At 35.4% G+C, this 24,253-nt stretch overlaps 1 protein-coding gene across 12 annotated transcripts in view; it reads right to left on the reverse strand.

The window, feature by feature from the left end:
* PCDH15 (protocadherin related 15) overlaps positions 1–24,253 on the reverse strand; it is a 1,888,416-nt gene that overhangs the window by 324,498 nt on the left and 1,539,665 nt on the right. For 11 of the 12 annotated variants that reach the window (XM_030941315.1, XM_030941316.1, XM_030941314.1 and 8 more), the window contains 2 exons: positions 17,874–18,067; positions 1,401–1,533 (listed from right to left, as the gene is read on the reverse strand). In XM_030941315.1, coding sequence (XP_030797175.1) covers positions 1,401–1,533; positions 17,874–18,067 — 327 coding nt within the window. The remainder of the gene's footprint in view (positions 1–1,400; positions 1,534–17,873; positions 18,068–24,253) is intronic. The other variant, XM_030941313.1, reaches the window with a different exon arrangement.

Genomic DNA, 24,253 nt, shown 5'->3' on the forward strand with positions numbered 1-24,253 from the left:
TAATTTGACTTTTTTTCCCCCGAAAGAGACTGTAGGTTTTATTCTCTTTCTTTTAATTATTTCACTAAAATCCTCCAAATTTCCATATTACTACTATCTCTACCTTCATATAATTTTGTTTCAATATTAAATGATCAATTAAAGCAAACTCTAAGCACCTGGAGAAAAGCAACAGAATAAATATTAGAGTAGAGACCCAAAGAAGTATTTGTTAATGCCAAGAAAATTTCAGTAGCTATTAGTAATCAGTAGGATATAACAGAAATCGCCCTGTTTTAGAAGTGATGAAAACTCAATCAACTGATTTTAAGCATCAATTACTTTCTATTGGGTTAGCTTTCCACATCTCAAAAATAAGATTGATGTGTTCTGTTATTTTTGCATCATTTTCAATACAAACATTCTATGAAATCTTCACTTTTATATCACCCAGATTTAAGTGAGAGGGTGTTAATATTCGAATGGGATTTGAGCAAGATGTAGCTGTGCCTTATGTCATGTCAGCTGATGATAAAGATTGATGCTGGAATTTTCCTGGGTCAGTCATGTTAAAATCTCCCCTAGGCTTCAAGGCCAGCTTCATGAATTCTCATATCAGCAACTTCTGCAATTCCCATGTAACACCAGAAGGTAAACTCTGTTCTCTGAACATTCATGTATAAAACAATGCATCATCTTATGATTATTATGATTGGCATAGCAAAGTGAAAATACATCAACACCATATTTAGCCCAACTTGAAGCTGCATATTCAAAGATAGAGCTTTTCCTGGCCAAAGATACTTTGGTCAGAAATATATAAACAGTGAACACCAAGCTATCATCTTGCAAGTAATATATATGCTCATGAATCTCTAGCTACAAATAAAAATATCAGCTAAAACTACCCCCTTCTCGTAAATGAATAAAAAACAGCAATTACAAGATTTGCCTATGGCCATGAAATGAAGTGGGGCTTGTCTCAGAATTAAAATGCCTACCATCAGCCTTTGAGTACAAAGTTAATTCCCCTATACAAGACTGCAGCAAAAATAAATCCAGCTGGAGAAAAGGCATACAAGACAGAAAATAATAGTCAGCTGCAGTCTCTTTGGATCCAAAGTACAAAATATTCAAGTATGTGTTTCCAGTCTCTTCATTCTCTCCTGTAATGATTGCAGCTAATCCTTACCAGCCAAATGTTAGTTCTTCAATTGTGGTGATCAATAGACTAGATTAGCTGTGGAAACCCTCCATCCATATTACCCTTGCTTTCCTTTCCAGATGGAATTTTCATTCACTAGAGTGGAGGCAAGCATGTGAGGTTTTTCCCTCCATACACAAATATAAACTCATTAAATGCCAAGCTTGTCACTTGAGAATTTACACGTGCACACACACACACACACCAAGGAACATACCTGTAGATTTAATAAAACAGCACCAACCCTCATGGCTTCACTAATTTCAAGGCTATACATCAGCTGTGGGAAGCGAGGAGGGCTTTGATTATTTGGTGGAAGCACTTCAATGTACACAGTGCAGATGGAGTGCCTGCAGAGAAAGAGAGACAAACAACATGGTTACGAATCTGCATCACATTTAATGTTAGACTGCATTGTTTATTCACTTGTTGGGTTTACTGGAGAAAAAAATTTCCAAATTTTATGAAAAATGATGAAGTCAAAATGAAAGGATACAAAAATAAAACTACCACCAAAGTATAATGGTGCTATGAAATCATCTCAGTAAAAGTAATTGCCTCCAGTATCTGTTTTTCCTACTTAGATGAATAGTGTGAATTAAAATGGAATAGCCATATAAATAAAGCTAATAAATTAACTTGCCTTGACTTTTGACTTTGTTTTTAATGCTTCTCTAATAGCAAAATCATTCTATAAACATCTGGTAATAAGAGCTGTCCTTGGGATTTTTTTCCTGTTAAACCAGCAGAGGGAGTATTGATTAAAATAACACACACAAAATTACGGGCTGTGTTTTATCCGTTCTGTTGCTGACATCAATGGCTTACTGTAAGTGTATCTTAGGAGTCAGGATCATAAGGAATCCTACGTAAAATAGTTGCAAACAAAACTAAATATGTTTTAAAATCTTCTCTAAAAAGTAAAATATGATAAGCTAGGAATCAAATTTAATAAAGCCCTTATATTAACAGGAGCTTTTCTTAAAGGACAAGATACCTTATCATTACAAGGAAAAAAACTTAGCATTGACATAGTCAACTTTTTTGATATCTCTGAACTTTGAAATTTTTATAAAACAAAAGCTGAAGAAGCATGTTAGTCAAGGTTTCTAAGGTGGAAACAGTGGCTGAAATATATCAATGAAATCTGAAAATTTATAAGGTTAGCCCTCTATTTTGAAAAAACATGTGTACATACACATACACACACACATATATACACAAATATATACACATACATATATACACACACGCATACATGCATTTTATACAAACGTACCACCACTGCCTAAGATGTATGCTTTGAATTTATTTTAACAAAGTCATGATTTAGTTCAAAACACATTTGTTACAATTTCTATTTGGGGATGAGAATATTTATTTATTTATTTATTTATTTATTTGAGATAGAGAGTTGCTCCACAGGCCAGGCTAGAGTGCAATGGCATGATCTCTGCTCATTGCAACCCCCACTTCCCGGGTTCAAGTGATTCTCCTGCCTCAACCTCCCAAGTAGCTGGGATTACAGGCCTGTGTCACCATATCCGGCTAATTTGTGTATTTTTAGTAGAGATGGGGTTTTGCCATGTTGGCCAGGCTGGCCTCGAACTCCTGACCTCAGGTGATCCACCTACCTCAGCCTCCCAAACTGCTGGGATAATAGCCCTGAGCACCGCGCCTAGCCTAGAAACATCTTAAAGTAGTCCCAAACTCTTTATGACATGCTTCAATTAAAAGACATGGTCACCAAAAATATTTGAGTTTATTAACTAAACCATTCTACTCTTCAAAACCTTTTAAAAGAAATTCAGCCCGGGCGCTGTGGCTCACGCCTGTAATCCCAGCCCTTTGGGAATCAGGTGGATCACAAGGTCAGGAGATCGAGAGCATCCTGGCTAACACGATGAAACCCCGTCTCTACTAAAAATAGAAAAAAAAAAAAAAAAAAATTAGCCGGGCGTGGAGGCGGGCACCTGTGGTCCCAGCTACCCAGGAGGCTGAGGCAGGAGAATGGCGTGAACCCGGGAGGCGGAGCTTGCAGTGAACCGAGATCGCACCACTGCACTCCAGCTTGGGTAACAGAGCGAGACTCCGTCTCAAGAAAAAAAAGAAAAAAAGAAAAACGAAATTCAGAAAATGGGCACTAAAATTTCGTTTTATAGCTTGTCACTTTATAATATACCTAAATTCAAGTTGTTTTTGAGCGTATCATCAGTGGATAGATAACAATAGAATAGTAAGCATAAAAGCTACCGTGACTTTAAAAAATTTCATGGTTGGGCGCGGTGGCTCATGCCTGTAATCTCAGCACTTTGGGAGGCCAAAGCGGTCGGATAACGAGGTCAGAAGTTCAAGACCAGCATGACTAACATGGTGAAACCCCATCTCTACTAAAAAACACAAAAATTAGCTGGGTGTGGTGGCCTGTAATCCCAGCTACTCAGGAGGCTGAGGCGGGAAGGGAGAATTGCTTGAACCCAGGAGGTGGAGGTTGCAGTGACCCGAGATAACGCCATTGCACTTTAACCTGGGCGACCAGGAGAAACTCTGAATCAAAAAAAAAAACAAACAAACAAACAAAAAAACAAACCTCATACCTACATTTATCATGATATTGTTCTAAAGTTCTAAAGTAATCTCACTTTAAATTGAAATATTTTAAACTTTTGTAATTAGTTAAAATATCTGTATTCATTTCTGCCTCTGATTTTATCTATTTAGTATCAAAATTTGCCAATAAAATTAATCAGATATTTCTTAAATGGATTCAAACAGATGATGAAATGTTGCTTATATAATTATAATTATTAATGTGAACACAAAACAATGGGAAGTTACAAAATTTATAGTATACTGCAAAGATTCCCACTTCCCATGTTGTGAGAACAAAGGAATTGTCATTTTGAGGTAGACCTAACATCCTGCCAGGTGGTGATCTGACCCCAGAAGCAGCCCCAAGATGTAAAACATTTTCCCTGATATTACCCTTGAAGATCTTGGCTTATTTTAGCGTCTGTTGTTGATCAAGTTTTTAAAACATTTTATGAATCTCTTCTCTTTCTTTTCTGTGATAGTACATTCTCTATGCATAACAAGTCCTACAACACTATTGGTAATAACAGTAGGTGACTGATGTTGAACACAGAATTTGTAACCAGATATTCCTGAGTTAGAATTTTGGTGCTGCCCTCAGTGATCTAGAGCAGATCACTTCTTTCAGTTTCATTATTTCCACATAATAAATGTAAATAATAATAACATCTAAGGTCATGATAAAGATTAAATAAGTTTATATATTTATATATAAGTACATGTATACATATATATGAAACATACTTTTATAATTTATTATTAATAAATTACTCAAAATAAGGCTTAAGGTTATTTATTCTACTTTATGAATAGTGTAAACAATCTTGCATTTTCCTTAGTTACATCCTTTATAATACTGTAGATATTTTAATTGAATCCTTTCACTTGGCTAAATTCCTACAAAGGCACGATACTCCTTCACCCTTCCCCAGCATGGGGTATGTTGGTGTTAGAATTTGAGCATGTTGTCTCATAATCTTTAGGGTAGGATACAAGAATCTACAATTTTTACAAATTTCCAAGGTTCTACTTATAGAAACTAGAATTTGAAGGCCACTGCTTCAGAATCTCATGAAAAGCACAATATGTAGACTCACTTGTTTTTTTTTTAATTACCTCAGGATAAAACTCTATAAACTCACCTAACGTCTTCAATAACCAACCCTGGATCCAAGAGACTTCCTCAATGTTTCAACTTTCTTTTTTTTTTTTGACCTGGAACATATCTGTACTGCAGATTCGAAGCTTTCTTTCAAAAGCTAGGCCCCTTTCTGCTTCTGATATGCTTTAGATCTTCAGCTTACTGGTCAAGAATACTTTATAGAGGTTTTACAAGAATATCAGTGTCTTAAGGCTTCTGAAAGCATAAACTACACTCATCACACTTTTTTATTTCTCTATTCCTTTCCCTTTCATTATCTTCCCATTTTAGAGGGCTAAAGTGTGACAATACTACAATAAGGACCTTAAACTCATATGAGGCACTTGGATATTTGTCACAGAGAAGAAAACTTTAAAATGCTGAAACAAAGAGGACTCTAGACCCAGATAAAACACAGAGACAAATTTTAGCCCAACAGGACCGTCTCCTTGATCTGTCCTTACTCCTTTGCTTCCTCTGTTCTTTTCCACAATAATTCAAAAGCTAGAATTGCTATTTATGTTTTTCTCCATTATTGGGCGTGAATCTTAGTTATTTGGAGGAGATCATATCTCAAGGTCTTGCATTTTTCATCTGCAACATCCTGGCACATCCCTACAATGTGTTTAAATAAGCACCAGGCTTCTTGCGGGTTATTGCCTTTTAAAATGCTATCTCCTTTTTATCCCTGATGTCAGCACAGTGTCAGAGTTAGCTTTCCTAAAATTGAATACCAATAGTATTAACAATAAAGTAATAGCATTTATGCTGTAATAAATAGTAGTAATTCAACAGCATCATTTAAGCACTTACTAAAATAGGGCAGTCACTATATAAATAAAAAATACTTTATGCAAGCATTTTGTATTCACATTTTATAGCTAGTACTAAATGCATAACATTGAGCATATATATGAGACAAATTTTATTTTTGTAATATAGCCAGAATGATGTAGATAAATCTCCATTTCTAAAAACGAACATCATAAAGCTTTATTATATTTCATCTGGTAATAAAGGTCAAAGTAGAACAAAAGAGATAATATATTTCTTATATACTCTTGAAACCTATCCAATAGTCCCATAAATAGTTTTTTGTTTGTTTGTTTTTTGATAAACATAGAAATTGACCCTTCTGATCTTAAAGCTTGAAACTTACATTTGTTTTATCTGAGCTCCTTTCTCAGGAAACAACCTTCAGGCCTCCCAAAAAAAAGTATCAAAGAACTGAAACTCACCAGATCGCCACATCCAATGTCACACCCCTCAATCGTCATACCCTTCAATCGTTATGATTGTTTCCTTGCCCCTCCCTAGCTCCTGTTTTCTTACACATTAACATTTATTTCCTGCTATGTAAACACTAATTTTAGTCAGTCAGTGAGTTGAATTTGAGATTGTTACCCATTTCCTCAGCTACAGCACTGGATTAAAATCTTCTTCTTTGACAACAATTATTGTTTCAGTGATTGGCTTTTTGTATTACCAGCAGCATAATCTAAACTGAACCCCTAGTGTTCCTGTGACAGATTTTGGTTACCTGACAGGAACACATTGCTTGTGTCTTGGTGGCCTTGAGCCGAGTGTCTCAGAAGGCCTCCTAAGCAGTTTCCCACCTGATTTTCACTGGCGGTGTTTCAGTTTCTTTCTGGCCTAACAGCAGCTACCCCTAACTACATTCCTGATTGTCTAGTCAGAACAGCATTTGAAATTTGACATCGGCATCCAGATAGGTGAGTGTCGGTTCCTTTGTGGTCCTGGACAGCAGGATCCCCTCCTCTCAGTTTGAGAATTTTTTAAAGAATTTTTTATTTGTAGGTTGAACAAGCCCAAATGACTGAGAAGTGGGAAGCACCCTGTGTTCGTATGGACACTTTTTGGGGATTTCAGTATGAACGCTCTTGGGGGCTTGTTTGTAATTGTGGTGTGTGTGTATGTGTAAGCAAGTGTGTATCTTTTGTGGGTACCAGACAGTGGGATTGGCCCCTCTCAATTTGAGAAATTCCTAAGAAATGTTCATTTGTGAGTTGATCAAGCCCAACCAATAGAAGAAGCACCTCAACTGTTTCAGTTTGGACACTCTTAGGGCTCGTTTGTTGTTTCAGCAGTTGGATTGTGTTGGTGATTGTGTGTGTTTGACATAGTCGGAGGAAAGTAGAATTCAGTAAACTAACTCTCTTTAAACACGGTTTGACTCCAGTATTCTTTGGAATCTGGAGTTTGCTATTGAATGGGAAAGAGTGACAGAGTTCCATGTATCCAGGCTTTTGCACCACTGCTCTAACCACAGTTGGGCCTGGTCAGTATATGATGTTCTTTTGTGTCTCTTGTGGTGCTGACTGGTCCCAGTGTTCTTTGGAGTCTGGGGAGGTTTAGCCTTTAAAAATCAAACTGCCATGAAAACTGTTCTACCCAAAATTTTGATTCACAGCCTTCACTGGATTACCTATTGGGGTAAAGAAATTGTGGCTATGTAAACCAGTGAGTTTGTATTGCTATATCATGGCTAGAGTTCTGAGGTAAAATGGATTGGATTTTTATGTGTGTTTATATGTGTCTTAGTGTGTTTATGTTCATATATTATGGGTCTTTTTTTTTTTTTTTTGTCTACGAAATTGGTTTATAAATAAAAGAGTACACATAAAATAAGTAAGCCCAAAGTATTTTTCAAGTTCAAATGACTTAAGTAAACCACAATAAACAAGCTGGCTTTAAAATTTTTGATAAAATAAAAAAAGAAATGTCTTTAGAATTGTCAGCATACATTTTTGTCTGGGTTTTATATATAGCTCTGCTATATATAATTGAGGTGTCATGGTTTGGCATAGAAGGTTATAAAACTATAAACCCAGCCAAAATAAAATGATCTTCGGTTTGTGTACCTTCTTTGACAAATGAGACTAATTGCATGTTCTTAGCTGATTCTTGTGAGTTACTGGCAAAAATACGTATATATTTAATTTTAAGATTTAGTTGAGGACCTGACATACAGCAGCTATTAAAAAAAGCATAGTGAACAAGGAAACAGCTAACTTTAAATGATGGTGTCTAAATATTTCAGTTTTCAGATTAATCTAGATAAACTATTAAAATGAAAGAATCAAGTACTTGTAAATTGAATAAATGTTGTAGGTAAACTTTTTGTGTAATTTAAAAATTTTAAATTTATATCAGGTGTAACTCCCAATGCAATCCCTCCCCCCTCCCCCCTCCCCATGATAGGCCCCGGTGTGTGATGTTCCCCTTCCCGAGTCCAAGTGATCTCATTGTTCAGTTCCCATCTATGAGTGAGAACATGCGGTGTTTGGTTTTCTGTTCTTGTGATAGTTTGCTAAGAATGATGGTTTCCAGCTGCATCCATGTCCCTACAAAGGACGCAAACTCATCCTTTTTTATGGCTGCATAGTATTCCATGGTGTATATGTGCCACATTTTCTTAATCCAGTCTGTCACAGATGGACATTTGGGTTGATTCCAAGTCTTGATGGGTGCTGACGAGTTGATGGGTGCAGCACACCAACATGGCACAAGTATACATACGTAACAAACCTACATGTTATGCACATGTACCCTAGAACTTAAAGCATAATAAAAAAAAATAAAAAAAATAAAAAAAATTTAAATTGTTTTTGATGCTCATTGGGTGTCTGGGTCATTTCCAGTTAAGAAAAAGTTATGGGTAAACATATTTCTAAAAACTGTGGAATGGATCTCATCTGTAAAATGCTAATATCTGATAGCCCAGAAATTCTTGCTTCTCAGGTGTTCACTAAAACTTTGTTCTCTAAAATTTAAGGCTACTAAGGATAAGAATTCTAAAGAAGATGTGTTTTTATTGAGAACAAATCATTTTGTCTAGTTCAGAAGTTATCTAAATGTTAATTCAAATTATGGCCTTGAAATGGTTACTTATGAAACAAGGTAGAAGAAAACCAGTAAGCAGAAGAAAAAGAGATGTGAAAAAAGTTATAGATATGAAAATACATTTTTGGTAAGGAAGGTGATAATGAAAAAAAAATTTATAGCAAAAGCTTTTGTCTGATGAATGTTTGTCCTAAATTAAAATAACTGGTTATTAAAAATAGAAAAGAAAGAAAATCTAGGACAAAACAGAAAGTCCAGGCATATCATGGATGGTCTGTGTAAGTCATATGCCATTTTTCTTGTTTCTCAGTGTGTCTCCCTTCATGCCCATACAAAGAAAATACAAAGTTGTAAAAGCATAGATAATAAAATATCCTTTGAAACTTGATAAAAATTGGAATACTTTGGCTAATAAACATTGTTCACAGTTAAAGCTCATATCTTAATGAAGGTAAAATATAAATTATTGTAAAGAAATACATTATCAGTTTGGCAATTTTTTAAATATAGTTAAGTCCAAAGCTGAATGTAACATGGAGCCAAATTTCATATATTTGCTATTCTGCATCATACTCCTGAAGTGAATTTCTTAATTACAGAAAATATATAATGGTATTGCTGGACTTAAAGACAGTAAATGTCAGAAAACTGAATCAGGAATAAAATACTCATCAGGTGAATTTTTTTTGGCTCTGGGTAACACTGTAACCCGAGGTAAATTAAGTAGAAGAAAAATTGAGGATTGGAATACTGTTTGTTTATTTTTGCTTCTTTTTTTTCTTTTTTTTTTTCATGAGACAGAATCTTGCTCTGTTGCCAGGCTGAAGTGCAGTGGCACGATCTCGGCTAACTGCAAACGCTGCCTCCTGCATTCAAGTGATTCCCCTGCCTCAGCCTCAGTCCTCAGCTGGGACTACAGGTGCTGCCACCACACCTGGCTAAATTTTGTATTTTAGTAGAGATGGGGCTTCACCATGGTGGCCATGATGGTCTCAATCTCCTGATCTCAGTGATCCCCTCTCCTCCGCCTCCCCAGGTGTTGGGATTACAGGAGTGAGCCACTGCACCCGGCCTATTTTCGCTTCTAATTTTCATTTATTTGCTGTTTGTTCTACTTATACATACAAATATATACACATATACACATATATACACATATACACATATTTATATTTATACATATGCACATATGTATACATATACATATATATATTTGTATACATATACATATATATAAAACTATTGATGCTTTTTAGTTTCTAATGGAAAGCTTTTATTTGGTTCTATGAATGGTCATTTTGTTTTCTATGTATCCCCAACAATTTATCATTTGCTGTATTTATTGAAAGTTCCTAAACTACCTTTGTCAAGCTTCAAAACATTGATGAAGGACAGCAGCCATTTAAATCTGACTGTTTTTTCTTACCTCTGATTATATTGCTAGCTATGATAACTTTAAGGTTCCTGGCAAAAATCACATAAAAGACTTATTTTTATAAGTTCTAAACAAAAATAGTACATTACATATTTTGTCATTTGGAAAAGTAGATGAGAATAGAAGTGTTTAAATGATGTTTATTTCCAAGGTAATTCAATGCAATCAATAATTTGAGTTAGTTCAGATCCTTTCCTTTAATGAAGAAAAACTGTGATATGGGTTCAAAGTTTTAATGTTCAGGAAAGACTGGGCTTTTCTTTAAGGAAATCTTTAATTGATTGGGATTTCTCTCAAACGAGTTTAGTTTTGTTTATCATTATTAACATTAAGTGACACTCAACCGAATTAAGCAGTAATTACTTTAAAAAGTATGATACTTTGTTGTAATTTTTGATCCAAATCTATTTATCTCTGATGGGCATTCATGTGGTACTTGAAAACAAAATATGTACTAGTGTTGCACTGGCTTGAAGACTTCAGTGGTGAAAGTTACTTAATTAGTTGTAAGTACTGTATCCAGAAGTAAATCTTAGAAATGTGTAATGATGGTCTTTTAAATAGCTAAAGAGAAATTATTGTGTGGTTTTCACTTTGTCCTTGCTTTGTTGTGTAGTATTTAAGTGAAATGAGATTTCTTATCTTTATTCTGAATTTCCAAAACTGATATTTGCATTTGCCATTTTTCAATAATGGAAAAAAACAACATTAGTTGCCTTACTTTGAAAAGTTTGGCAAAGGACATATCAAAACCTTGATGCTTTTGGTCACAGTTCTGTCACTGAAATGCTAACAATTAGAAATATGGAATGAGTAACCTAACTACTTTATCACAGTGGTTAGAAGTGCTGTAAGTAGTATCTGTTAAACTCCAAACCACTGTGTTTTAATTTGTGACATATTAGAATAATAGGCTTTCTGTAGTATAAATATCCTATTAACTAATCCTTGTGCTGTTAACTTACAGGTCTTTGAATCCTGGGTCTGAAGAAAGCACTGACTTCTGTTAAAGTTTGAGCACTGATACCAGTCAAAGTCTCATCTTCAGACACAGGAGAAGGTGACAATCAAAATGAACTGCTTTCACGAGACACAGGGCCAGAAATTAAAACTATTCAATCCCTGTAGACCCAGGAACTATTGTGGAAGCTGTGGGTGTGTGAGATGGTAAGGGGCAATTTTGAGGGATAAACTTAGTTCAGAGTTTCTGTAAATTAAACATTAATATCAAAAGCACAATCATGCAAGGCCAGTGTCTGGGCCTATGTGTCAGAATAACAGGGTTTTCTTGGAGCGTTGATCTACTCTTTAATGGGTAATCATAAAAGGCTATAAGAAGTTTGTGAAAATCTTACAGTCAAACTGATTAAAATTAGATAGATTTGTATATAAGATTTTATTAAAATTAGATTTAACATTAATAATATACCATACAAAGATAAAATTTGGTTTTCTCATTTGAACAAAAATTTCATGTAAGGTATTTTTGTTCACTTCCTGAGGAAACTGTACGGAAAAAAAATGGAGAGGAGGGAGACAGAATTAGTTGGCCTCATGCTGTCTTAAGTTTTAGGTCTTATTGCTTAAGAAACAGTCACCTCTCTATCAAAAGGTAAATGTTTTTGTTTTATTATTTTGGCTAAATAAATGAATATTTTATAGTGACCTGTGATCATATTTTATGTTGTCAAGTGTCTTAAACCTTTCATATTTGACAGAATTTCCAATAGCAAAATTTCAAGTTCTAAATTCAGTCTTTTTGACCTCATACTAACCTTTTGGGGTATTAGTTTCCCTGAAGTTCAAGAGAGACATATAAGGCTTATTAGGCTTAGTTGTTATATTAGAATTATGAAGGTGACATTGTCAAATCTGAGGTGATGTTAAGCTTCCTTTGTTTAATATTTACAGGGATGGGTTATTAATTGAGGATTTTATGAGATTCCTAAAATTCTGATATGTCAATATGTGTTGTCAGTAATAATTATGATTATCATGTTAAATTTTTGTATGCCACAGAAATAACCAAATTTCTTTATCTACTGTGTCTTTATGGCTGTCTTAAGGCTTTTGTCATCTACAATTATTATTTTGCTTTGATCTTTCTCAAAAAGTGACTTATAATCAGCTACAGTCCAGGGCTTGCTTCTTTGGTGGAGTTTGTGAAAAGAACTTTTGAATGCAGGTTACTGATAACTTTAGAGATTGTGCCATTGGGTTAGAGAGGAAAATTCCTAGGGTACTAATTTAAAGGCTAATGTGTTCATAAAGATTGTTAACCCAATATTAAGCAGGGCAAGAACTGATTGCATGGACTAAACTCATGAAGGACTGAAATAATTTTTGTGGCTTTTATCTTTGAAATATTGCTGATTTTTTTGTTTTGTTCTTCAGAGTCTGGATAACTTTTTAGAGCTATTTATAACCTATAAAGTTATGCTTTGAGTTTATTAAGTAGAGAATACTTTTGTAAACAGAATTTGAGGCGTATTTTTTCTCTGCTTAATTTCTCCAGAATAATATTCTTAATTGATGGTGATGTGTTTGTTTGCATACATTTAATAACAACATGTTTTCTTGTACAATGGGGACACAATTGGAGGAAGTGGTTATTTTCTCAGGGCTTTGACTGAAATGGCCTTGTGAAAGGTTGCAGCCAAGCCAATGTAGGACCTATATAAAAAATGATTCTTGTTGCACTTTGGGTGGTTAATCAGGCTAAGCATATGGGCCTGAAGCTTATTTTGAAAGTAGATTTGTCCTGCTATGACTTGCCTTTGTTGGAAGTTGGGGGCTGAGGAAAGAAATACTGTGCTTCAGAAGAAAATGACACTATTAGATTAGCCTTTGATTTCTGGGTGACCATGAAATCACCTATAGTATAACACTGCCCATGATGCCCCTCCTCAGCATTAAGCAGCCAGAAAGATTGACAAACAAACTCCCCATGATTGAGGAATTGATAATTAGAAAGGGGGAACTGAAACCAAACAAATAGTCCCATAGATCACTTTTTTTGATAAACATAGAAATTCATCCTCTGGTCTTAAAGCTTGAAACTTACATGTTTTATGTGAGTTCCTTCATCAGGAAACCACTTACAGCCTCTCAAGAAAGTATTAAAGAAATGAAACACCAGATCACCATATCCAGACAATGAGATGCTAGACCCCTCATCCATCGTGACTGCTTTCTTGCCCCTCCCTAGTTCCTAGTTCCTATTTTTTTACACATTGTTACATTTTTTTCCCTGCTATATATACCCATAATTTTAGTTGATCGGTAAAATGGATTTCAGACTGATCTCCCATCGCCTCAGCTGCAGCACCCAATTAAAGCCTTCTTCCTTGGCAATAATTGCTCTGTCAGTGATTGGCTTTCTGTGTGGTGAGCAGCACAACCTAGACTGAAAACCTGGTGTTTTGGTAACACTCATAATCGAAAAAGATCCTTAAAACAATCTAATTTGATTCTTATTTTACAAAAGAGAATTTTAAAATGGAAAAATTTAGCTCACTGAATCAAGATTATAAAATTAATTAGCGATGGCAGATAAATACAAGGCTTCTGAATTCAAAATCTGCTTTCCATTTTTCCCTACATCCTAGAAGAACAAATGTGTAAAATAAATTGGAGAATTTTTACTTATCTATGTGTGAATATAAAACTTTTTTTTTTTGTAATAAAGGGTGTTACCTGACAGGAAGTCATAAATAATTTCAAGTCTGAGGTTCAGACTATGAAATTATAATTTTAAATTATTAATACCATGAATAAAACTTCATCTATAACATTTGTGGTAAGAATAACATAAAATATGAATAAAGAAGAGCTTTGGAAAAATAGACTTAAGATACTTTAAGTTTGGAAATGGTATAATTAAAAAAATAAAAAAGACAACTTTTTGATATGACAATAGTAATTAGTAGTAGTGAGATAATGTTCCTGGCTTATAGATAATTGTATTATCTTATTATTTTCTATTAAATATGTCAATATGTGCTACAAGAAGTCTTTTTGTAATTCTGCATTTCTAGCTTGTTTCTAAGATGAAGGTTACAGATATTTATATTGCTTTTTCTGGTAGATATCAGACAGAGAAATTATTGCTTTTGTTTTCCTTTGTGTTCCACCAATATTGCACTAGAAAAGCTATATTTACAGTTCAATGTTCACAGATTCTATTCTCTTATTTTGGAAGTACATATAGAAATCTACAGGAGCAAAATCTTCAGACTGAAAACCAGCATAGGAGGAAGGAAAAAACTTTTCAAGAGAAGTTACAGAGGCAGAGATTTCAGATCCAAGATGTATTTACATATAAATACCACAGAACATTAACAGACAGAGGAAAACTCACATGTCAATTTACAGAGCATTGAAGAAAATAAATGTATGTTTTGTGGAACTAAAGAGAAGGGTATAAACGAAGCGGTAGTAGGAGTTAAGGCTACAGAGGTGGGATTCATGGGCTATACCTGTTGATAGAAACTTCATCTTGACAATGAGGCTCAGTTGGGAGAGTTAAATTTTAAGTTTGGTCAGAGTGACTGCAAGATGGGAGATGCCTTAAACCTCTTATTGGATATAAAGTCAATGTGAAGTTTGACAGGAGTACTGTTGAAGTGAATGTCAGGCAGGTAGGAAATAAACTCTTCCAAGTGTGACTTTCCACTATGTGGATGGCAATAGGATATGAGGTTAGAAAGAAGAAAAGTTATTGAGAAGAGACCTATCATCTGTCGATGACAGCAAGGAGGGGTAATGGGCATTACAATTATTTTTTGACATGAGATTCAAAGGAAAACAAACTATTAAGTAGGAGGAAATCTAGTTTAAAAATATAAATGAGAATCTAATACTCCACCAACCATATCTCTGTGATTAATGATGATCACACACCCTGCAAAGTTTAGTTACAGTCCTTCTGTTAAGCTTGCTGGACCTGGTGTAATATTGAGTTATCTGATTCTTGAGATTTCCTTTTCTGTTGTTGTTGTTTTTTGAACTAATGTTGGTAAATTGTATCTTTTAAAAGAATCATCCATTTCTGTTTTCAAATTTTGCATACTTTTAAGCAAAGTTGTCTCCTATGAATCTTACTTTTTTCTATTTCTATGTAGTTTCCTCATTAGATTTTATTGTGTAGTTCTACTCATTCTTTTTTTCTTGATCAGCTTAGATAGTATTTTATCCAATTAATTACATATTTATTTTTGTTGTGTCTTTCCAGAGAACCAAATTCAGACTCATTTATTTGTTTTGTACATGTTTATAATACATTCATGTTTGATATTATACTTATTAACTATTTTGGGGGATTTCTTGTGTTTTTATTTGTTTCTTTTATGAAGTATTATGACAACTATACCTAATCTTGATAGGATTTCTCAAAAAGAAAAGTACAGACTAATTTTATTAAATAAAATATCAGCAAGCATATAATATCAGCTTATTTCAAGAGAAAAAAAATTATGTCCTAATATAATCTATACCATGGATGCAAAATAGATCCATCTAAACCATGGATGCAAAACAGGAGCGACAGTAAGATCAGTCACTATATCATCAACTCGAGAAGAAAAGTCATTACTGTCCTCATATATGATAGCTATTTATTTTATCTGAGAAAAGCACCATTACTATTTTAAACAGTCAATAAAATAGAAATAGATGAGTATTTTCTTAATGTATTATTAATAGTTTTTAAAACCATAGACCAAACTAATGGGGTAACACTGAGGCAGTCTCATTCAAGTCACAAATGAAATAAGCATTTTTTGGCTGATGCCAGTAATCCCAGCACTTTGGGAGGCCGAAGTGGGAGGATCAGTAGAGGCCAAGAGCTTGAGACGAGCCTGGGCAACATAGCAAAATTCTGATTCTACAAATTTGTTTTTAATTGGCTAGGACTGGTGGCCTGAACCTGTAGTCCCCACTACTGGGGAGGCTGAGGTGGGCGGATTGCATGAGCCCAGAGTTTGAGGCTTCAGTTAGCTGGGATTATGCCACTATACTCTAGCCTGAGAGAAAGAGTTAGACCTTGGCTAGGGGTGAAAAAAGCCTATTTGCAATTAAAACAAAAGATGTAGAAACAGATCAAGCAAGAAATGTACAGAACTTACATAAAAAGAGAAAAAGCCTGCTAAAAACACAAAAAATGCATGGACAAATGCAAAAATGCAAATGCAAAATGTTCTTGGATAGAAAGATACAACATCAAACACATATAATATATTTCTAAGTAATTTATAAATCTCCTGTGCTCCTAATAAAAACACAGTTAACAAAAACAACAAAAACACTGAACTAGCTTATTTAAAGTCAAAGAGAAAACTTAACAGAAGGAGAAGGAACATTTTGGAGGGAAAACACCATTGAGGTAAGTTAGTAGCACCAGAGGATAGAGCATACTAGATAACCTTAATCATTAAAATTGTGTGGTAATAGCTCATAAAATATAAATAATAGAATTGAATAGAACATTTAGATCAAAATCAAAATACATAAGAAAATATATGATATAATAAATGCGACATCTCAAATTTGTGAGGAAAAGATGAACTATCCAATGTTGTTTATATTTGGATGAATATCACAATGTATTTGACTGGAAAAATATCACAGAGTATTTGACTGGAAAAAACTATGACTGCATTAATACCTCCTACTGTGTACTAGGATACACCCCAAATACAATAAGGATTTAAATATACAATATGAATTCACATAAACACTAGTAGAAAATACAGAATAATTGTAATCTGGGCTTAACATACCAATATAAAAAATGATACACTTGCACACATTCAAACTGATGCATGTTCAGTGTTAAATATTTCTCCATTGTCAGTAAAAGAGGATAAATTGAAAAATTTATCAATAATAGACTTCTTCCACAGTTTTATACGTATTAAGGAATACAAGTTTATCAATAATAGACTTCTTCCATAGTTTTAGACTTACTAAGGAATATTACATAACTGTGAAAAAATAATTTGAAGGATTTATCTAGTATTTACATGGAGAGGATCCCAGGATACATTCATTGTGAATGGGAAAAAACCCCAGCAAAATGAAGGAGTATATTAATATTTATTCGTATTTTCTTGGAATGATACTGAAAATCTGGAAATAAATAATAAATTAACAAAAGGGATTTCTCAGGTGGGAGACTAGAAAGATGCAGTTGTAATAGCAGGAAATCTTTTAGCTCACTCTGTGTGTGTGTGTGTGTGTGTGTGTGTGTGTGTGTGTGTGTGTCTGTGTGCGTGTCTTTGTGTGTACATACATATTTAAATATATATATTATTTTACATAACTAATAATTACCCATATACTCAGAAGTTACTTTGAAACCCTGAAACATTACATGCCACTGACACATATGTTAATTTCTTTGAAGACAAGAGCCTTTCTCTGTCTGTCTGCAGCCTTACTTTTCCATAATAAATTTGAAATATGCCTCAGATATTGTCCTTGTCCCACAATTTAACCAAATCAGTCTATGCATGCTGTTCCTGAGACTATGGTCTCTCTGTTTTTCTGATCTAATTTAGATGTTTATAGGATAAAAGAATACTTGCCGTGGTTCTTAAATTTAATTACAGGGTTAAACGGCCCGATGAAAACACTGCATTGGTTCTACTATAAATTACCTTCTCTCTGCAGGAGGAGCATTATCCGCTGCTTGGACGGTGAGTGCGTAAGTCCGCCCGACTATCATTTCCACCCCCGGAGCGATGGTGATAAGTCCTGTTGTTTTATTGATGATGAAGTCTCCCTGAGCCCCAACAAGGATTTCATATGTGATCTCCCCATTTGACCCCTCGTCTGCGTCGACTGCAGTGAGCTGGAATTGAAAATCACAACATAAATCCACTTAGGACACAACTTTTCACCACCATGTCATTTATTCCCCCAACAAAAGGAGCTGGCTTTCAAAGAAAAAAACAGAAGGAAGTTTGCTTGATATATATACTCTTGTGGGTTTTGTTTTGTTTTGTTTTAAACTGAGGCTACTGTGTCTTGTTACAATACTGAAGCAATCACAAGAATAAGACTGTTTTTTTTTTTTTTTTTTTTTTTTTTTTTCTCTTAGGGTGATAAGAAATAAACTTTGGATCTTGAAGACTGATCTTTATTTTAATTTAACGAAGGGAAAAAGAGGAAAGCCCTAACAGAAAATCTAATATCCCTATAGGAAATTTATTTTTTTTCCGTCTTACCTCGCGTTCTTGACACATAAACTCTTATTAAAACAGACTGAACCTGGAAAAAATGAAATAGGCATGGTCTGCCTTTCTTTCTCCCAACCTTCCTTTTACTCTCATTTTTCCTTCCATAGTGTTCTCCTCCTCCTAGAGTCTCCTCCCAGAGACTCTCGTCTTTGTGTCCTTTTTGTTTGCAATTGCTCTAGGAAAGATTCTTAACTTGCACCCCCTGATTTATAAAGGACTGATAAGTCATAGAGTATTAACGTGTCAACAATCAAACAAATGCATCTCCCATTATAAGAATATCAAGGGTAACGTAGTCCAATAAATGTTTCTTTGAGGAAAGGAAGTCTATTCGGAGCCCTTGAAATTAAGGATGTAGACATCTGTATAACAAATTTACATATATCTATAATCATTTTGAAGCAACTGGTATCTAAAAGACTTTATTTGGGTTATTATATATGAAAAGATAACAATGATTAACTTCATCAAGCAACATTAAAGCAACAGTGATTTATTATATTAAAGGTGGCTTCTTGACTTGCTGATAAATATAAATTAAAAGAGTAAAAGGATATAAAGGGATTATAGCAGGAAATCTTATAGTAAGTATTTTACATACATCAACAGTATTTTCTGTATTTATCATACAAAATGTGAAGAATGAAAAAAAGGTGGTCTCAATTTACATGAGGGAATATAATTAAAAGTTTTCTGTGGAATGAAGAAAACACATGTAATTGTAGTAAATTAACGTGTAGAAATGTTTTATTTATTTATATTTATATTTTCAGTACATTACTTCTAAAAGTAGTAGTTTTTATAGTTTGCAGACTCCTTTGAAAATACGGTGAAGATGCTGACATACCTTCCTTGATCAAATGTAAACATGCACATTTACCTTGAAACTGGAATTCAATTTCAGGAACACCATGTTAATTAATTTCCCATTCAAAAGTTCATGCTTAATATCCTCAATAAATGTAAACAAAGTACTTTATACACTGCACTATGCTGAAGGGGTTATATTATGCATATTCTATTTTTTATTATGTGTCACGCTTAGAGTGATAATGTCCACATAAATAACAGCAAAACATAATTGAGAATGAAAAAGGAAATGGCATTAATGCAACTAAGTCCTGAGACTGGGTATTTGGGTGGACAGATGTGGTTGCCAGAAGGAAAGGCATTTTATGACATGATTATGGGACTTGTATAAACCTGACAGATATACTCCTAAAGGCAAAGGAGAAACATTTGCAGAAACAGTCAAAATGAATGGCATATATTTATAGAGAGCTATTCAAGCCAGACAAACTAATTCTCTTTTGTGTATAGATAAAATTAGAAAAGTAGAGGATGGGGATAACAGAGGAGATATCAATTTTGATTATACTTAAATCACTTAAAATGTCTCAGGAAATCTTAATTAAAATTTAGCTCAAATTGGATTCAATATTAACATTCTTCCTGGGACTTAAATTGGCTAAAGGAATGTAATGATAAATGGCAATGCATCAAGTTAAGAAAAGGTGTTAAGGAGTGTGCTTCAGGGATGTCAGCATTATAGCTGGACTTACTTAACATTTTCAGAAATGATGTTGGAAGGGAGGATAAGCTGGATGATAATTACATTGAGGAAGGTACCCACCTGGGAGATGCTAGAAATACCAAGTAATACTACAAAATACAGGAGACAGAAACAGCCCCTACGTTGCAGAGCTAGTCAACCACAGTTGAGCTAAGGTATTCAAGGAACACAATTAGCTCTGCGGAAATTATTAGGAGGTAGAAAGTTTAACAAGTAGACAAAACAAGGATTCTATGTTTAAGTTAGCTAAATAACACTATTTTTCAGTATTTTAGTACTAAATAAAATAATGGGTTATGAGTCAACATAATTTGTTTGCACGTATGCTAACAAAGATATTTTAAGGAAATTAATGGTAGTCCACCATCAGAAAAAATGAGCTGAGTACCCAAATCATAATAGTGTCTTCTTTGTAAGATCCTGAAAACTCAAGACCTTTTGAAGCATTTTACATACATCAACAGTATTTTCTGTATTTATCATACAAAATGATACATCATACAAAATGGAGTACATCATACAAAATGTTGAAACCTCAACATTGGCAGGAGAATCGCTTGAACTTGAGAGGTGGAGGTTGCAGTGAGCTGAGATCATGCCACTGCACTCCAGCCTGGTGACAGAGTGAGACTCTTAAAAAAAAAAAAAATCCAAAACCTCAACGATATTACACAGTAGATGTCCCCTTCTGAAGTCTATTAGACGATGTTGAATGGAGCTGTCGATACTAATTTTGGAGCTAAGCTATGGCAGGAATTTAATTCAATTATAGTTCAATGACTCTGTGACCAGTAGATAGTGTCTATGAGATGGAAATAAATGAAGCTCATTTCTAATTTAGTGGGGAAATCTGCTTCCTAAATGAAAAGGGCATTTATTTACATGGGGAAGCCAACGTTTTGCTTACAAATTTCAGACGAAAGTAAAAACAATTCTATGACTTTAAAGTGTTTATTGAAATATTGTGATATCTAAATGGTAAGAAATTGTGAGCTATTTTTTTTTATTTCTTTTCCATGATGTTTTATAGTTCTTTTCAGGAACTTTAGCCCTACCCTTTCATAATTCCTTCCTCTCAGTATTTCAACATGTGCATATTCCAAATGTCCTCATATGTATCAGTCTGTTTTCATGCTGCTAATAAAGACATACCTGAGATGGGGCAATTTACAAAGGGAACGTTTATTGGAATTCCACGTGGGTGAGGAAGCCTCACAATCATGGCAGAAAGTGAAAGATGCATCTTACATGACAGCAGACAAGAGAAGAGAGCTTGTGCAGGGAAGCTCCCCTTTTTAAAACCATCAGATCTCGTGAGACGTATTCACTATCACAAGAACAGCACAGGAAAGACTTGCCCCAGTGGTTCAATTACCTCCCACTGGGTCCCTCCCACAATACGTAGGAATTCAAGATGCGATGTGAGTGGGACTACATCCAAACCATATCATTCCAACCCTGGCCCCTCCCAAATCTAATGTTCCCACATTTCCAAACCAATCATGCTTTCTCAACAGTCCTCCAAAGTCTTAACACATTTCAGCATTAACTCAAAAGTCCACAGTAAAAAGTCCCTTCCACCTAAGAGCCTGTCAAATCAAAAGCAAGTTAGTTACTTCCTACATACAATGGGGATACAGGCATTGGGTAAATACAGCCTTTCCAAATGGGAGGAATTGGCCGAAACAAAGGGACTACAGGCCCCAAGCAAGTCCGAAATCCAGTGAGGCAGTCAAATCTTAAAGCTCCAAAATGATCTCCTTTGACTTCATGTCTCACATCCACATCATGCTGATGGAAGAGCTGGGTTTCCACTGTCATGGGCAGCTCTGTCCCTCTGGCTTTGCAGTGGACAGCCTCCCTCCCAACTGTGTTTAAGGGCTGGCATTGAGTGTCTGCAGCTTTTGCAGGTGCACAGTACAAGCTGTAGGTGGATCTAGCATTCTGGGCTCTGGAGAACAGTGGCAGTCTTCTCACAGCTCCACTGGTCAGTGCCCCAGTAGGGACTCTGACCCCGCTTTTCCCTTCTGCACTGCCCTAGCAGAGGTTCTCCAGGAGGGCCTTACCCTTCAGCAGACTTTTTCCTGGGCAACCAGGTGTTTCCATGCATCCTTTGAAATCTAGGCAGAGGTTTCCAAACCTCAATTCTTAACTTCTGTGCACCTGCAGGCTCAATACCATGTGGAAGCTGCTGAGACTTGGAGCTTGCAACCTCTGAAGCCACAGCCTGAGCTCTGTGTTGGACCCTTTCAGCCACAGCTGGAGTGTCTGGGACACAGGGCACCAAGTCCCTAGGCTACACACAGAACAGGGACCCTGGGCCTGCCCAAGAAACCATTTTTTCCTCATAGGTTTCTGGGCCTGTGATGGAAAAGGCTGCTGTGAAGACCTCTGACATACCCTGGAGATATTTTCTCCATTGTCTTGGGGATTAACATTCGGCTTCTTGTTACTTATGCAAATTTTTGTAGTTGGCTTTAATTTCTCCTTAGAAAATGGGATTTTCCAGCTGCATCCATGTCCCTACAAAGGACGCAAACTCATCCTTTTTTATGGCTGCATAGTATTCCATGGTGTATATGTGCCACATTTTCTTAATCCAGTCTGTCACAGATGGACATTTGGGTTGATTCCAAGTCTTTGCTATTGTGAATAGTGCCGCAATAAACATACGTGTGCATGTGTCTTTGTAGTAGAATCATTCTTAGCAAACTATCACAAGAAGAGAAAACCAAACACCGCATGTTCTCACTCATAGGTGGGAACTGAACAATGAGATCACTTGGACGCGGGAAGGGGATCATCACACACTGGGGCCTATAATGGGGAGGGGGGAGGAGGGAGGGATTGCATTGGGGAGTTATACATGATATAAATGATGAATTGATGGGTGCTGACGAGTTGGTGGGTGCAGCACACCAACATGGCATAAGTATACATATGTAACAAACCTGCACGTTATGCACATGTACCCTAGAACTTAAAGTATAATAAAAAAAAAAAAAAAAAAAGAAAATGGGATTTTCTTTTATATTGTGTTGTCAGGCTGCAAATTTTCCAAATTTTTATGTTCTGTTTCCATTATAAAACTGAATGCACTTAACAGCACCCAAGACACCTCCTGAATGTTTTGCTGCTAAGAAATTTATTTTGCCAGATACCCCAAATCATCTCTCTCAAGTTCAAAGTTCCACAAATCTCTAGGGCAGGGGCAAAATGCCACCAGTGTCTTTGCTAAAACATAATAAGATTCACCTTTTCTCCAGTTCCCAAGAAGTTCCTCATCTCCCTCTAAGACCACCTCAGGCTGGACTTTATTGTCCATATTGCTATCAGTATTTTGGACAAAGCCGTTTGACAAGTCTCTAGGAAGTTCCAAAATTTCCCACATCTTCTTGCCTTTTCTGACACTCCAAACTGTTCCAACCTCTGCCTGTTACCCAGTTCTAAAATTGCTTCCACATTTTCAGGATCGCCCCACTCTACTGTATTACTTAATTTTCATGTTGCTGACATAGACATACCTGAGACTGGGCAATTTACAAAAGAAACGGGTATTGGAATTACAGTTCTATATGGCGGGGAGGTCTCACAATGATTGCAGAAGGTGGTAGTGGATAAGACAGAAGATCTTGTGCAGGGAAACTTCCATTTTTAAAACTATCAGATCGTGGGAGACTTATTCACTATCATGAGAGCTGCAAGGGAAAATCTTGCCCCCATGATTCAATTACCTCCCACATGGTCCCTCCCACAACATGTGGGAATTCAAGATGAGATTTGGGTGGGGACACAGCCAAACCATATCACCATCAATCACCCATGCTGCCACAAAATAATCTAAGTTTCTCCTAATGTTTCCTTTTAAATTTTGGCTGCAGTTTACTACTCTCTTCAATTGCTCTTTCCTGGTTCTGAGAAAAAAAATACAGCTTGATATAAAAGGACAAATATAAAGAAGATTGAATTGTACATAAGCTGAACAAAAACATTCAAATTGGAGTCTCAAAAATGACACACAGAATTAAAGTCACAGTTGATATAAACCATATACAAGAATATAAATTGTAATGCAAGAGTGTGGATGTGGTATTTTATGTGAATAAATACATTTTTTATTATAAGTGAATTATGGGCCCGGAGCAGTGGCTCACACCTGTAATCTCAACACTTTGGGAGGCCGAGGCAGGCAAATCACGAGGTCAGGAGTTTGACATCATCCTGG

The sequence above is a fragment of the Rhinopithecus roxellana genome, chromosome 11, assembly GCF_007565055.1.
Source record: "Rhinopithecus roxellana isolate Shanxi Qingling chromosome 11, ASM756505v1, whole genome shotgun sequence".
Classification (NCBI taxonomy): domain Eukaryota; kingdom Metazoa; phylum Chordata; class Mammalia; order Primates; family Cercopithecidae; genus Rhinopithecus; species Rhinopithecus roxellana.